Below are 18033 nucleotides of genomic sequence, written 5' to 3'. Positions count from 1 at the left end.
TAATTTATACATTTGTTATTGGTGAAATTATACATTCATTATTGTGATGACTCTTTAAAAAATGAACATACAGTACCAGTCAAAGGTTTAGACACACCTACTCATTCAAAGGTTTTTCTTTATTTTTACAATTTTCTACATTGTAGAATAATAGTGAAGACATCAAAACTATGAAATAACACATAAGGAATCATGTAGTAACCAAAAAAGTGTTAAACAAAATCAAAATATATTTTATATTTCAGATTCTTCAAAGTTGCCACCCTTTGCCTTGATGACAGCTTTGCACACGCTTGGCATTCTCTCAACCAGCTTCATACGGTAGTCACCTGGAATGTGTGTGTCCAAGCTTTGACTGGTACTGTACATCTCATGAAAATATCTTGATTCTGAATAGAGTATAAAAGAGCTAAATCTTAAAAATGAAAACAGATAGTGACACAATGTTGGTATTAGCTTATTTTTGTATATTTTTTTATTTAACCTTCATTTAACTTACGTGTCTGAAGAATGCAGAGAAAAACAATGAAGTATGTAGAATGCGGTCAAAGGATGCACCTCATCAGGATCTATGAGTGGGGCTTTTCTCTGTGCTAGATACCCTTTCAGTACATGTATTATTCACAATCATAGGTACCAGCCCAGGCGAGTTCATGATAGTATTGCCAGGTCAACCAGATGGAATCCATGAGCATGCTAGCTCTTTGGTGATGTCCCATCTCTTCAGTGTGATCTGTCACACCTTTCCGTTAAACTACAAAATGCAACACTAACATGCAACTATTTCATATATTCTTCAAAACTATTATGAAACACACCGTGTCACGTAAGTCCCTTCCCCCACCAGCCTACCTGGAGGCCTCTATTCAATCCGTATCGCAGAAGTTCAGCGTTACAGCGTGATTGAAATTTAAAGGCAACGTTCCCGCATTAGCCAAGACGGCATTCACGGTAAACACTGCATATGTCGGCGCAATCGGAAATGACCTTGATATTTCTATTGCGCAATCTGTAACGTGACCTTCAGTGATACAGATTGAATAGAGCCACTAGTTTTTCACAGGTGTCAGGGTGCTCTCGAACTCTGACTCCTAAACTGGCTGTTTATCTCGTTGAGGACCACGTCTGCGTTGGGCTCTTCCAGGGCAGTGATGGATCTGTCATCAAATGGACTACCTGCAATAGGACACATCAGAGTTACAGCTTATCCTGCACACAAGTTACTGTATCCAAATCATTAGAGGGACACTATATATATATATACAAAAGTATGTGGACACTCCTTCAAATTCATGGAGTCGGCTATTTCAGCCGCACCTGTTGCTGACAGGTGTATAAAATTGAGCACACAGCCATGCAATCTCCATACACAAACATTGTCAGTAGAATGAAAGTCACTGAGCTCTTCAGTAAGGCCAATGTGGCACCGTCAAAGGATGCCACCTTTACAACAAGTCAGTTCGTAAAAGTTCTGCCCTGCTAGAGCTGCCCCGGTCAACTGTAAGTGCTGTTATTGTGAAGTGTAAACGTCTACAAGCAACAACGGCTCGGCCGCAAAGTGGTAGGCATACACAAGCTCACAGAACGGACCGCCGAGTGCTGAAGCGTATAAAAATTGTCTGTCCTTGGTTACAACACTCACTATCGAGTTCCAAACTGCCTCTGGAAGCAATGTCAGCACAAGAACTGTTAGTCGGGAGCTTCATGAAATGGGTTTCCATGGCCAAGCAACCGCACACAAGCCTAAGCTCACCATGTGCAATGCCAAGCGTTGATTGGAGTGGTGTAAAGCTCGCCACCATTGGACTTTGGAGCAGTGGAAACGCATTCTCTGGAGTGTTAAATCACGCTTCACCATCTGGCAGTCCGACGGACGAATATGGGTTTGGCGGATGCCAGGAGAACGCTACCTGCCCGAATGCATAGTGCTAACTGTAAAGTTTGGTGGAGGAGGAATAATGGTCTGGGGCTGTTTTTTATGGTCCGTGCTAGGCACCTTAGTTCCAGTGAAGGGAAATCTTATCACTACAGCATACAATGACATTCTAGACAAGTCTGTGCTTCCAACTTTTTAGCAATAGTTTAGGGAGGGCCCTTTCCTGTTTCAGCATGACAAAGCGAGGTCCATACAGAAATGGTTTGTTGAGATCGGTGTGGAAGAACTTGACAGAGTTCCTGCACAGAGCCCTGACCTCAACCCCATCAAACACCTTTGGGATGAATTGGAATACCAACTTCGAGTCAGGCCTAATCGCCCAACATCAGTGGCCAACCTAATGCTCTTGTGGCTGAATGGTGGAAAGTCCCCGCAGCAATGTTCGAGCGGAAAGCCTTCCCAGAAGAGTGGAGGCTGTTATAGCAGCAAAGGGGGGACCAACTCCATATTAATGCCCATGACTTTGGAATGAGATTTCGACGAGCAGGTGTCCACATACCTCTGGTCATGTATTTCTGAGATGAACTCCTCTGCGTTGAAGGACCACATATAAAGTCAGTTAGTTATGGTGGATAGACTTCCAGTGTCCTATATTCAAGGGCCAAATGATTCTGGTGATTCACTGTTTATAACTAAATGTATGACATTCTTTCCAATGTCTGGCAGCAGAACCGATGAAAGGCCTTTTTCATGAAGAAAAGAAAACAAGCAACAAGGGAGCAGTGTCACATATAACCGATGGAATCAGGGAAGCCGCAACTAAGCCAGAGGTATTGGTGGGGGTGCAGTTAGATGCAGTAACCATTTGATTGGCTTGGTTCAGCTGACTAATCCTACTGTAGAGCAGAGGTAGAAAAAGTACTCGTTTGTCATAATTGAGTAAAAGTAAAGATACCTCAAGTAAAAGTGAAAGTCACCCAGTAAAATACTACTTGAGTAAAAGTCTAAAAGTATCTGGTTTTAAATGTACAGTGGTAGAAAAGTAGTCAATTGTCATAAGTACATGCTATACATCAAATTCCTTATATGAAGCAAATGAGACGGCACTATTTCCTTATTGTTATTATTTCTTGACAGCCAGGGGCACACTCCAACACTCAGATATAATTTACAAACTAAGTATTTGTGTTTAGTGAATCTGCTAGATCAGAAGCAATAGGGATGACTATGGACGTTCTCTTGACAAGTGCGTGAATTGAACCATTGTCCTGTACTCCTAAGCATTCAAATTGTACTACGAGTACTTTTGGGTGTCAAGGAAAACGTATGGAGTAAAAAGTACATTATTTTCTTAGGAATGTAGTGAATTAAAAGTAAAAGTTGTCAAAATATAAATAGTAAAGTAAAGTACAAATACCCCAAAAACTACTTAAGTAGTACCTTAAAGTATTTTTACCTAAGTACTTTACACCACTGCTGTAGAGTACGCCACACACACACATAGACACGCAACCTTGCACGGATACTGAAACATTCAAACACACACCAGACACTGTGCACCATCAGTAAGAGGCTAAAAGAACTGAGCTTCTATAGCTGTAGCCAGAGCTCGAACCAGATAGCTAGCTTCAATTCTGGGTAAAAGGATGTCAAAGGGAAAAGGTCATCTCAGAGCCCGTCACAGAGTTTAGAGGTTACATAGGTAATTAGTGAGATGGAGATGAAGGCTTGCTAACCATCCCCAGCTCTGCATACAATGGTTTTAATACGATGACATGACACAAGAGTAGATCAGCATGTAAAAAAAATATATTTCTTGACTGTTTTCTGACTCAGATTGGTTGTTAACAAACCCTGATTCCCCCTCCCTGGTCCCCAATGCCTACCTATTCCTCCACTGGGTCGCTCTGAGGAGTCATTGGACAAGAAGGAGAAGATGGAGGAATTGTTGAACTGGAAGGAGTTGTCGGAGTGGAGGGACGTGGCTCTGGTCACTGGCAATGACTTCTTCCCTGTCTTCTGTGTTGCGGTGCGGCTCCACTCTGTGATGAGAAAAGAAGAATGAGATGAAACGTTCTGCTCTTTTAACCTAGAGCACTGTGATTTCATAACTAAACCACATGTTTATTTGCAAGGTGTAGGTCAACAGGTCTTACCTGAGTTCTCTGCCAGTCTCAGTCTACCACAGCAGAGAGAAGTCCTCCACTGCCTCCTCACGTTCTCCTTCACAGCGCAGTGGAACACAAAGATGAAGAACCCTGCAAGAGGACACAAGCTCCAGATGAAGTACCAACTGGTTACACACTTCCCCATGAAACCCCACACACCGTCTGTCCTCTCTGAGAATACAGCATTTAGGCAAATCTGAAGGAGCTCTAAATCTCACCTTGAAAGGAGTTGAAGATGCAAAAGAGGTACATGAAGGGCAGGTTGACGGGCCCCCAGGCGAAGAAGGCAAAGCCCCAGGTGAGACCCAGGAGTACTGTGACTCCAACCACACTGCGCAGGTTCTGCAGCCCGTCACGGTGCCTCTTGTTGTCGGGGTTCTGCCTCTTTATCCGACACAGCTGAACCATCACTACCACAAACATGACGAGGTTCATCAGGAAGATGACACAGAAATAAGCCACAACGGTTACGTAGAAGTCAATGTCGTCCTTCAGCCAGCAGCTGTGGGAGAAGAATGGAGAGAAGATATATGGCTTACAATACAGTATAACATAGATATAACATATATAAATCATATATATATATGGATAATAAGGTGTAGACGTATCAGCTATCCTATTACGCAAATGTGAGTATGCATTTCATGATGCACATACACGCGATTCATACAAAGACTGTTAAATAGTGAATAAAATGCATGGGACTCACAAGTAATCTGTGCGGGAGCCATCTACGTACTTTCCGTAGCCAACTAGTCCGTAGTTGTCCTTATCAATGGCAATAACGACAATGACCACAAGGAGTGGAGTTCCTAGGTTGAGAGACAACAGACTACATTGAACTGTAAGAAACTGGTACTTTTACTTGCACACGGTGGCTGTTCTTCACTTTAATGAGAATTTAAAAAAGACAGAATCATTTTTTCACCTACCCCAGCCAAGGAGCGAGAACTTGAGCATGTAACGTGGTATGTATGTGTTGAAGACCTTGACGAGGGCCAGGTACATGTGGACGGCCTCCAGACCCATCCAGGTGAAGGAAGCTAGCAGGAAGTAATGCAGGAACCAGGCGGTGGAGATGCAGAGGCCCACAGCGTCAGGGTAGAGGGCCAGCCAACCATCCACCAAGAACACCAGGTTCAAAAACAACAGAGCCACACACAGCTGGATCAGGATCTTAGATGGGATGTCTTTACGCAGTTTCCTACAGGAACACATTGAAACGTATTAAGATTGATATTACATTGATTCGAGCTTGTTTATATGTCTTTGTATTTAGAGCAGCCCTCCAGGTGGGTGTCGTCATGGATATCCTGCACTCAGACTCACCCAAATGCCAGGTAGGTGAGCAGAGTGATGGAGAGGAAGATGGCGGAGATACCACAGCCAATGTAGGTGATGTAGGTGAGGATTGTGGCCTGGAGACAACTGGTTATGCCCGTTCTGGACATGTCCTGTGAGAACACCAAAAACATGTTATACACATGAAATCATTCTGTTGACAAAGACTGAATGGGAGAGATCCCATTACAACCCTATCTCAGAATGGACTCACCAGTAGAACACCAAAGCAGGTGAGATGGTTGCAGACACAGACAGTCTCATTATCTGTGCTGTTCCTGACAGAGCAGCCATCTCGGTTCCAGCCTCCTGAGCCTCCTATCAGAGATTTTTAAAACAATTCTATTAATTTTAAGAGGTAGTCTTCGTTTCATGCATCACTGGGTTTCGAGCTCCCTGCCGTCCAGGACCTCTATACCAGGCGGTGTCAGAGGAAGGCCAAAACATTTGCAAAGACTCCAGTCACCCAAGTCATATTGTTCTCTCTGCTACCGCAAGACAAGCGGTACTAGTGCACCAAGTTTGGAACCAACAGGACCCTGAACAGCTTCTACCCCCAAGCCATGAGACTTCTAAACAAGGCCGCTAAATAGCTAATAATATGGCAACCCGGACTACCTGCATTGACCCTTTTTTTAACTAACTCTCTTGAACTGACTCTATGCACCAACACTGGCGTCTACCCACACGCTCACACATACTTACACTAACACCCAAACACACACATACACACACATACACTCGCACACCCATAACATGCATACTGACGCCACACACTCACACACACTCACACACATATACACTTTCACACTCACCACATATGCTGATGCTACAACTCAGTCTATTATCTAATCCTGTTGCCCAGTCACTTTACCCCTACCTATATGTACATAGCTACCTCAATCACCTTGTACCCCTGCACATTGACTCGGTACCAACTGGTACGCCCTGTACATAGCCATGTCATTTTAAATCTTTATTGTTATTCACTGTGTATTTGTTTCACGTCTCACTATTTCTATTTGATATGTTGTATCTTTAGCTCTGCGTTGGTGGAAAAGGACCACGCAAGTAAGCGTTTCACTGTTAGTCTCCAGCTGCCGTTCACCGTAACACCTGATTTTGATTAGACACAAGCGGAACACTTACCATTCATGCCAAAGTCCCAGAAAACACATGACACCACGAAATGTGCCTGTATGGACAAATGATCCATAGAAGACAGTGTGTCAAGGATTCATTGAGATAACAAGGTGACAGACATGAAATGCTTTTCTCAAAGATGCCACATCCAGGACGTAGGTAATACGGTTTTGACTCAAATGTACAGTGTGTGTTTGCTTGACTCACTGAGACAGGTTCAGTGTTTCTCAGGGTGATGACCACGTCCTCCTGCAGAGACTTGATTGACAGGTTGGCCACACTAGCCCCCAGGATTCCACTATTCAGCTTGCTGTCTCCCAGGGCTCGGTCCTGAGAAACAGTATGGAAAGAATCTGACAATTACTACACTAGTCCTCTGGGGTGTAGGGGTTTTTCAACTATGCCAGGGTTCAATTCTACTCTAGCAGATCGTATAGTGGAATATGGTATGGTTTGGGGTACCTGGAACACAGTGCTCTTCTGGTAGAAGTTGAACTGGAGTCTGGAGGCCTGTAGCTGCTGCTCAGGGGAGAGGTTCGCTGTGAGGGAAGAGGGGAACGTGACAGACCCCTGAGGGAGAGAGGACGCCTCTGCTCTCACACTCCTCCTGGCTCTGTTGTCTCCACGGATCTACAAGGGGACACATTTCTCTATGGTTAAAACATAGAAATAAACAGGGGTTATGAGTTTACATACCAGACCATACCAGATCATACTGTACTGTGCAAAGATAATACATGCAGAGTGAAGGATGTCTTACATTAGATTTGCATGCATTTTGAGGGCAACCAAGGTTAGAGTATTTCCTATTCAGTGTTTCCTTACTAGAAGGTTTAGGTCATACCTGCACACTGTTGGGGTCTCGGATGGAGAAAGATGTTCGCTGGAAATTAGTGCCGTCCACCGTTTTGACGGCGAGAGCGACCGATTCGGTTAAAATCGTAGCCTCTTCCTGAACGACCAGCTTCAGGCCCACAGTATCAACAATCCCAATGATCCTGGTAGAAAAATGAACTGTTACTGATGTGCAGCCAAGCAAAGCCATTGCTAAGTTAACTTTCAGTTTCTAGAAAATGTAGCCACAGTCTCTTTACAGGCTCTGTATAAGTAATCATTTCAGGTACACCTCAACAGGCAGCACTACAGGCAGCACAACAGGCAGCACAACAGGCAGCTCAACAGTTAGCTCAACAGTTAGCTCAACAGGCAGCTCAACAGGCAGCACAACAGGCAGCACAACAGGCAGAACACCTGAACAACTGTACATTGTTTAGCTCCAGTCAGCTCACTTGGTGGAGGAGGAGGCCAGGGTGTCAGAGGAGGCACCCAGCAGGTTGCTAACAATCGTGACAGAGGTTTTCCCCAGAGCCAGGCTGACGTTGGGCCCAGCCAGCAGGGCCTCTAGCTGGGACACCAGCTGGTCCACCTGGGAGGAGTTGAGCTTGGACACGTCACTTGTCAGATCCAGCAACTGGTTGGCCTGCTCTTCACTACTGGCTTCTGTGGTGTTTTGTGCTGTGGGAAAAAGGATACATAAAAAAAACAAGTATGTTATCAGAGGGAAACTTTGGCTATGGGTCTAAATGTTCAATGGAAATGAATGTAACAGCAGCAGCTATGACAAGTATAGATCAAAGGTCAGAGTGGGTTAGGATCCCAGTGGTTACCTGCGGTGGTTGTTATCACGGCTGTCGTGGTGGTCTTTGGGGAGGCTGTTGCGGTGTTTACAGGAAGGACGGGTGTTGATGAGTTTGCAGTGGTATTACCCAGGATAGTTGTGGCAATGGTCCTGGTTGTGGAGGTGTTTAGCGATGGATGAATGGGGTGGGTGGTTGTCGTTGTGTTGGTTTGTGTTGTGACAATGGTGCTAGGAGCTGATGTTGTAGTATTTGGAGCTGAGGTTGTAGTATTTGGAGCTGATGTTGTAGTATTTGGAGCTGCTGATGTAGTATTTGGAGCTGATCTTGTAGTATTTGGAGCTGATGTTGTTGTATTTGGCGCTGATGTTGTAGTATTTAGAGCTGATGTTGTAATATTTGGAGCTGATGTTATAGTATTTGGAGCTGATGTTGTAGTATTTGGAGCTGCTGATGTAGTATTTGGAGCTGATGTTGTAGTATTTGGCGTTGTAGAGGTGCTGTTTGGTGGAGGTAATGTTGTGTTCAGTGGGAGGGAGGTGGTGTTTTGTTGTAGAGTGGTGTTGGGTGGAGGAGACAGTGTTGTTGTTGCAGGTAAAGTAATGTTGGCTATTGGGCTGGGTGAAGTGAGAGGAGGTGTGGGATATCTGTCACACATTTCATTCGGGAGCACACACACAATTTCTCCTTGTTTGCTAAAAAGAGAAAAGAACAGATAAATGTACATCTTTAGTGCATATACAGTAATTGATGAAGTGTTACAACTTAAATGTACAAATAACAATGTGCAACGTGCTTACTCTCCATCATTTACAGTGTTTTACATGATTACAAAATGTGTAACAAGGGTTTTGCCATCTTTGAAGCACACAACGCCAGATTGGACTGACCAGACAAATGTGCCATGGCTCTCCTCTACAGTCGTCCAGAACTCCGAGTGGTTGAGGCTGCTCTCCCCCGAGCTGAAGGTCAAATTCAATAGATCTCCACTGGATCCTGGCCAGCTACAAATTCCTGTGTTTTTTTTTTTTTTTTTTTTTTTTTTTTTTTTTCCCCACAAATTCCTGTGTTAGATATATGGACACAAACAAGCAGCCAGACACATACTGTATAATGTATATGAACAAATACACAGATGCTCTCTGCCTCCACTTTCCATGGTAGGGCTACTCACCTGCTCGTGTCACCTTTCCGTCATAGTCAATGCCATGCTCATCACTGAACACAGTCATCAATGCAGTACTGACTTCACGTATAGGCACTGAATGGCCAAGGCCCACGATAACCCTGCAGCTTTGGAGACTGGTAAGAAAACAGTAACAGTATAGTTATTAATAAGTATTAAGACCAGCGTCACTGCACATCGAGGGCAGCTGTCTTGAATGTACTGTAAAGGTGTTGGGCCTGCAAGGATTTATGGGAACTCACTTTGTCTCCGTGCTAAAGCATTTCACATTAGCATACTGTGTGAAAGAACACAGAACAGGTCTTAAGGTCACAAATGATGTCACACCAAGAGTGTGTGACAATAAGTTAGCATATGGTTTATTTACAGAGCAACATAAAACAATGAGAGTTCATTGTAGTGTTAGGTTATTATCCCAATGCAAAATTACCTGAAAGATAGTCGATATGATGAGCAGAGGACAAGGGGGACTGTAACAGAGAATTATGTCAGGAAAATATCAAACGTGGTGTGGGAGGTATGGTGCTATAGGTACTGTTGGGGTTCATTAAGGCTGTAATGATCGAATTAGAAAGTGTGAGAATATTTGACGTTAAGCAGAGAGAAAACTGTATTAAAACTAATGAAGAAATTAGGACATACTCTGTCGCTGAGGTATTGTGACAGGGTGGTGGATGTCTTAGCTGTTTAACCTGGGGAAGGTATGAATGAAGAAGTAATTAATACACTTCTACTTCATCACAATCCCGGATCCGGGAGCACCCCCATCAGTAAAAAAGCTGACTAGCATAGCCTAGCATAGCGTCACAAGTAAATACTAGCATCTAAATATCATTAAATCACAAGTCCAAGACACCAGATGAAAGATACACATCTTGTGAATCCAGCCATCATTTCTGATTTTTAAAATGTTTTACAGGGAAGACACAATATGTATTTCTATTAGCTAACCACGATAGCAAAAGACACAACTTTTTTTTCCCACCATTTTTTTCCTGCATAGGTAGCTATCACAATTTCGACCAAATAAAGATATAAATAGTCACTAACCAAGAAACAACTTCATCAGATGACAGTCTGATAACATATTTATTGTATAGCATATGTTTTGTTAGAAAAATGTGCATATTTCAGGTATAAATCATAGTTTTACATTGCAGCCACCGTCACAACTCTCACCAAAGCAACTAGAATAACTACAGAGACCAACGTGAATTACCTAAATACTCATCATAAAACATTTATGAAAAATACACAGCGTACAGCAAATGAAAGACAAAGATCTTGTGAATCCAGCCAATATTTCAGATTTTTTAAGTGTTTTACAGCGAAAACACAATATAGCATTATATATTAGCTTACTACAATAGCCAACCACACAACAGCATTGATTCAAGCCAACAATAGCGATAACGAATAAACCAGCAAAATATATTAATTTTTTCACTAACCTTCTCAAACTTCTTCAGATGACAGTCCTATAACATTATATTACACAATACATATAGAGTTTGTTCGAAAATGTGCATATTTAGCGGCACAAGTCGTGGTTATACAATATGAATAGTAGCCAAAATGCAAACAAAATGTCGGGAGAAATCTTGGGAGAGGCACCTAATCTAATCAGTAACTAATCATAAACTTGACTAAAAAATACAGATTGGACAGCAAATGAAAGATACATTAGTTCTTAATGCAACCGCTGTGTTAGATTTTTAAAATTAACGTTACTACGACATACAGCGTGCGTTAAAGCGTGACCGCACCGAAATTAATTGCGGAATAGTAGATTTACATTTTTCAACAGAACAACGAATTAACATCATAAATACTTCTTACTTTTTGATGAGCTCCCATCAGAATCTTGGGCAAGTTGTCCTTTGTCCAGAGGAATCGTTGCTCGGTTGTAGATTGTGGCCTTCAACTTTGGAATTAGCAGTAAACATTAGCCATGTGGCTAAGACGTGTCCAACTCACTATAACGCAGCACAAATAAATATCCGAAAATCGCAATATACTGATATAAACTGATATAACTCGGTTTAAAATAACAATATTATGATGTCGTTAACACCTATATCGAATAAAATCAGAGCCGGATATATCTAACTCCTATAACGAGAGCTTTCTAGAACGCCATCCTGAGGTCTGTCTTGCGTCATGGCGAAAGTTGAAAAGACTGGACCCCACGTTCCAAGCCAATTTATATGTCCTCAGATCTGCCTAGCAACTCCATTCCAATTCTCCCTATTTGCTGACATCCAGGGGAAGGCGTATGCAGTGCATCTCAACCAATAGAAGACATGCAAATTAATAAACTGACCTCAGAACAGCCTGCCTTATTTCAGACTTCTCACTTCCTCACAGGAAAATTGCTCCAACTCGAGTTCTGTTTTACTCACAGATATAATTCAAACGGTTTTAGAAACTAGAGAGTGTTTTCTATCCAATAGGAATAATAATATGCATATTGTACGAGCAAGAATTGAGTACGAGGCAGTTAAATTTGGGAACGAATTTTTTACAAAGTGAAAACAGCACCCCCTATTGAGAATTCTTGCTTGTTTGTAGGTGACCAAATACTTCTTTTCCACCATAATTTGCAAATAAATTCATTAAAAATCCTACAATGTGATTTTCTGGATTCTTTTTTCTCATTTTGTCTGTCATAGTTGAAGTGTACCTATGATGAAAATTACAGGCCTTTCTCATCTTTTTAAGTGGGAGAACTTGCACAATTGGTGGCTGACTAAATACTTTTCTGCCCCACTGTATATATACACATACAGGTAACTGCTCAAATAAAGGAAATAGCATCATAGTGTCTTAATAGGGCATTGGGCCACCACGAGCCAGCACAGCTTCAATGGACCTTGGTATAGATTCCACAAGTGTCTGGAACAATATTGGAGGGATGTGACACCATTCTTCCAACAAGAAATTCCATAATTTGGTGTTTTGTTGATGGTGGTGGAAAACACTGTCTCAGGCACCACTCCAGAATCTCCCATGAGTGTTCAACTGGGTTGAGATCTGGTGACAGATGGCTATGGCATATGGTTTACATCGTTTTCATGCTCGACAAAGATTCAGTGACCACTCGTGCCCTGTGAATGGGGGCATTGTCATCCTATGGGGGCATAGCCATGGTAGCCAAAATAATGGCCTGCCCAGCATTTTTATACATGACCCTAAGCATGATGGGATGTTGATTCCTTAATTAAGTCAGGAACCACACCTGTGTGGCAGCACCCACTTTCAATATACTTTGTATCCCTCATTTACTCAAGTGTTTCCATTATTTTGGCAGTTACCTGTATATGCATATCGGCCTAACTCACCAGAGAGAAGATGTTTGAAATGTGCATAGCAGAATCTGTGATCTGTACGTCCAAGGTGTAGCATGCAGCTAAAAAGAGAGGGAGGGAAAGTGAGTTATCACATGGTGGGAGATGAAAAAGTGGGTCCATCGCAGTATCAGCGAACTCATCAGTTGATTTTTTTATATTTCACTTACCTGTACCATCGGAATAAGCAGAGCAGTTGCAGAAAATCTTCGCCTCTGAAAAGCAGGAATAAGGTACTTATCAAGATACAGACACATATGTGGTTTAAAAACCCACCGAAGGTTGAAACGGCAAATGAATTTGTTTGCCAGTGTAAATGTGGATAATGAGTATTATCACATGGGTAAATAAAACCGTTTATACCGATGGGGGGTTTAGGGGGCTTGCCATCGTCCATTTGGGTTTGATTCCCGAGAGGAACATAAACAGTCCCGCAATGTCCACTGTAAGATAAAACATGTTCGTATGAGAAGATGGATACCCTATTTATTCTATAGAAATTCTACAAACACAGAAACAACAGCATAGTATGTACTTGTCCAGCTTACCATGAGATATTAACAGGCCCTGGAGATTGACAAGTGTTTGGGAGAGGGAGGGTCCCATTGAGGGAGCCATTGCACTTCGCAGAACCATTACTTGGAGGCAGTTGGCCTGCGCAATGAGACAGACCCTTACCTACAATCAACAAGCAACAGATGTGAGGCTCTGATAAGGATATTTACATTTCTGTGAGAGATTTCAGATTTACATTCGGGTCAGTGTCACTCACCCACTCTATTTCCCACAATATAGGCTCGTATGGGACTGTTCTCCGCAGCCAACCAAATGGCCCGCTGAACACAGCAGGGAAATGTGGGCTTCCTCAGCTTCAGCAGCACAGTGCAGTTAGTCCTCCTGGAGGAATAGGGGGGCAGTATTAAGATGTGGAGCGAGACATAGGATGCTGAACTGTAGTATTGAAATTAGTATGTCAACTAACCTGATCCTCGTTTTATTGACGCACGTCACTTCAATGTCCTGTAAAGATACGAGTTTTGATTCCACTCACATGCTTTCACAGAAAAAGAAAAAGTACCCCCTTAGGTTCACATGCACATTAAGGCAGGTTTGTCTGGAGAGAGATGTAGTCTTACTTGAAACAGGCTGGCGGCAGTCATATTTCCACCTTCGTGCTCTTTACTGCAGAACAGACAATTAATGAACAGAGTTAGCTTAGAACAGAGATGTTAGATCATATTCTGCACATCTACTGTATAAATGTACTGTATATATATATATATATATATATATATATATATATATATCTACTGTATATCTATCTATATCTACTGTATATATATCTATCTATCTACTGTATATATATCTATCTATCTACTGTATATATATCTATCTACTGTATATATATATATATATATCTACTGTATATCTATCTATATCTACTGTATATATATCTACTTTATATTGATATTAATTAACAATAATGACATGTGACTGAATACTTTACCTAGTGGTGGCAGACATGGTACAACTGGGAGAATGAGTTGTCGTGCTGTAGTTGTGTGACGGTGTAGTCATGCTATGGTTGTAGAGTGTGGTAGTCATGCCATGGTTGTGTGAAGGAGTAGTAATACTGTGATTGTAAAGCATGGTTGACATGTTTGTTGTCAAGGCCGTCATGCTGAAGTTGTGCGAGGGGGCCAAGCTGTAGTTCAGCGTTTGTGTTGTCGTGGTGAAGTTCTGGGATGGTGTTGCTGTGGTGAAGTTGTATAACCGTGTTGTCATGTTGTAGGTGGTGGGATATGCTGGACTGACTGAGGTGGTTCGCAGTGTGTCTGTCGAGTTTGTGCCATTTGATTGTTCAGGTTTGTAGGGCTCGCAGGTGTCCAAGTGAGTATGAAATAGATCCCACAGCTGGAAAAGGAAAACAGTGCTGTCACTTTTGATGTATTACTAAGCAAATGTACAGTTTCAACACAATTCATCACACATCAGTCAGTCAAGAATCATTCACAATCCTGTGACCGACCCAGTGACTGATGTCCGTTTCACTCTTCAGGTCTCCAGTCACGTCCACAGCAAGGACCATCCAGTAGTAAACAGCTGTAAGACAAACACATTAAATTAGGTTATAGCACATGTCAAATTCATATTATACACTGAATATCAACGCAACATGCAACAATTTCAAAGATTTTAGTGAGTAACAGTTCATATAAGGAAATCAGTCAATTGAAAAAAATGAATTAGGCCCTAATCTATGGATTTACAGATATGCATCTGTTAGTCACAGATACCAAAACAAAAGTAGGGGTGTGGATCAGAAAATCAGTCAGTATCTGGTGTGACCACCATTTGCCTCATGCAGCGCGACACATCTCCTTCGCATAGAGTTGATCAGGCTGTTGAATGTGGGCTGTGGAATGTTGTCCCACTCCTCTTCAATGGCTGTGTGAAGTTGCTGGAACTGGAACACGCTGTCGTACACGTTGATCCAGAGCATACCAAACATGCTCAATGGTGACATGTCTGGTAAGTATGCAGGCCATGAAAGAACTGGGACATTTTCAGCTTCCAGGAATTGTGTACAGATCCTTGCGACATGGGGCCGTGCATTATCATGCTGAAACATGAGGTGTTGGTGGTGGATGAATGGCACAACAATGGGCCTCCTGATATTGTCACGGTATCTCTGTGAGTTCAAATTGCCATCAATAAAACGCAATTGTGTTCGTTGTCTGTAGCTTCTGCCTGCCCATACCATAACCCCACCGCCACCATAGGACACTCTGTTCACAACGTTGACATCAGCAAACCACTCACCCACTCGATGCCATACACGCTGTCTGCTATCTACCCGGTACAGTTGAAACCGGGACTCATCCGTGAAGAGCACACTTCTCCAGCACAAGGTGCACCTGTGTAATGATCATGCTGTTCAATCAGCTTCATGATATGCCACACCTGTCAGGTGGATGGATTATGTTGGCAAAGGAGAAATGTTCACTAACTGGGATGTAAACAAATTTGTGCAAACAATTGTAGAGAAATAAGCTTTTTGTACGTATGGAACATTTTTGGGATCTTTTATTACAGCTCATGAAACGTCCCCCCCCCCCCCCCCCCCCCCCCCCCGGCGCTTGAGGGCGCCAGGCTGGACTCACTCATCACCTGTTTATTACCTCCCCTATATTTTTCAGTTCCCCAGCTCTGTTCCCCGCGGCTCCATTGATTGTTTTTGTCTGTGTTACTCGTTTGCTGACGCTGTTCCGGTCTCGTTCCATGTCCGTTCCTTATAAAATGTTTGACTCCCCGTACCTGCTTCGATTCTCCAGCGTCATCGTATGTGACAGTTTAGATTTTTGTTCGGTGTATAATCAATCAATCAAACTTTATTTATATAGCACATTTCTTACAAAAATATGCAAAGAATAAAACACTTTTCTAGACAAATAAAAAATAAAATTAAGAGATAAATTAAAACATTTCAAAAGAGTAAAATAACAGTGGACATGAGAGACTATTGCAGCAATATCATATATTCATATTATAAGCAGGATTCATTCAACTTACACTGATTGGCACAGAGCTGTGAGAAGTTGCAATGCACCTTTGCTGGCTCTGAAACAGAGATGGGAGAGGAGATAGGTGAGGATCAGTGCATAACCATGGTGCAACTTTTACAGTGCCTTCAGAAAATATTCACAACCCTTGACTTTTTCCCCAAAACATTGTGTCACGGACTGAATTTTAAATGGATTAAATTTACATTTTCGTCACTGGCCTACACACAATACCCCATAATGTCAAAGTAAAATTATGTTGTTTTTTACATTTTTACAACTTAATAAAAAAATGTTAAGCTGAAATGTCTTGAGTCAATAAGTATTCAACCCCTTTGTTATGGCAAGCCCAAATAAGTTCAGTAGTCAAAATGTGCTTAACCAGTCACATAATAAGTTGCATGGACTCTCTCTGTGTGTAATAATAGTGTTAACAATTATTTTTTAATGACGACCTTATCTCTGTACCCCACACATACAATTATCTGTAAGGTCCCTCAGTCGAGCAGTGAATTTCAAATACAGATTCAACCAAAAAGACCAGGGAGGTTTTCCAATGCAAGTAGCCTACAATCTATGGTGGAGAAACGGACAGCACTCTCCAAGGTGCTGATTCATTCAAAGCATTTTAGACGTCACTGCAGTATGCCCACATACTTGAGTATAGCTTTGGGGCTTACACAAGTACGAATTTATTATAGCCTAATTTTCGAGACAGCAACGTAGCAGTAGAACACATATCACAATATCGGAACACGATTCACAATCTTTCTCTGGACTTTTGAACTTAAAAAATAGCTTTTTCTTATACATTTTTTATTTGGCTTTCCCACGTTTCAAATCCAGTAGGGCGATGACTAGCCTAGGCTACATGGCATGATTACGTAGGGACCTCTTCACTCGCTGACCACCACTACCAAGACCTGTGTCAAGATCAGTTACCCCACTGGCCCTCCCCATAACCTCTATGTACAAGTAAGAGAGCAGGTCTGGAATCAGTGTGGCAGGATAGGATGATTACGCAGAAGGATCACCACACTTTTAAGTGATGGTCTTTTTGGGGGGCGGGAGAAATAACAAGGAGGCAACTTCATTTAACACTGATCGCTTTTATTAGAATAAACAGTGAAACAATTAATAAATCATAATAAATGAAGGCGCAATAGCTTTTTTATTTAACTAGGTAAGCCTGGTAGGAACAAATTCTTATTTATAATGACAGCCTACCGGGGAACAGTGGGTTACCTGCCTTGTTCAGGGGCAGAACGACAGATTTTCACCTTGTCAGCTCAGGGATTCGATCTAGCAACCTTTCGGTTACTTGGCCCAACGCTCTAACCACTATGCTACCTACCGCTACAAGAGGTACCGGGTCTGGGAAAATAGGTGCCGGAACAAACAAAAGTCAAATCTGAGAGGTGCCGGATCCTGTTATGGCAAGATCCGGCTCAAATTAAGCACAGTCAACAACCAATTTGACAGAGCTTGAATAATTCTGAAAAGAATAATGGGCAAGTGTTGCGCAATCCAGGTGTCTAAAGCTCTTATAGACTTACGCAGAAAGACTCACAGCTGTAATCACTGCCAAAGGTGCTTCAACAAAAGTATTGACTCAGGAGTTTGAATATGTATGTAAATGTGATATTTCTGAATTTAATTTTTTATATATTTTCAAATATGTCTAGAAACATGTTTTCACTGTCATTACAGGTATTGTGTGTAGATGGGTTAGAAAAAAATATATTGAATCCATTTTGAATTCAGGCTGTAAC

The 18033-nt window shown here is 42.1% G+C and overlaps 1 protein-coding gene across 1 annotated transcript; it reads right to left on the bottom strand.

Annotated features, from left to right (window-relative positions):
- Positions 1-1066: 1066 nt before the first annotated feature.
- On the bottom strand, positions 1067-16039 carry LOC120057572 (adhesion G-protein coupled receptor G2-like). The gene is made up of 18 exons (XM_039006154.1): positions 16017-16039; positions 13471-13595; positions 12869-12913; positions 12693-12760; positions 8404-8782; positions 7818-8043; positions 7373-7526; positions 6991-7158; positions 6736-6858; positions 6535-6580; positions 5600-5703; positions 5374-5498; positions 4977-5248; positions 4754-4856; positions 4263-4546; positions 4033-4134; positions 3763-3918; positions 1067-1176 (listed from the first exon to the last, which is right to left on the bottom strand). The coding sequence occupies exons 1-18, from the start codon at positions 16037-16039 to the stop codon at positions 1067-1069; spliced, it is 2613 nt and encodes an 870-aa protein (XP_038862082.1).
- Positions 16040-18033: the final 1994 nt, after the last annotated feature.

This window comes from Salvelinus namaycush, chromosome 12, assembly GCF_016432855.1.
Source record: "Salvelinus namaycush isolate Seneca chromosome 12, SaNama_1.0, whole genome shotgun sequence".
Lineage (NCBI taxonomy): Eukaryota > Metazoa > Chordata > Actinopteri > Salmoniformes > Salmonidae > Salvelinus > Salvelinus namaycush.
Note: the sequence above shows the minus strand (reverse complement) of the source record. Positions and strands in the feature narration are given on the sequence as shown.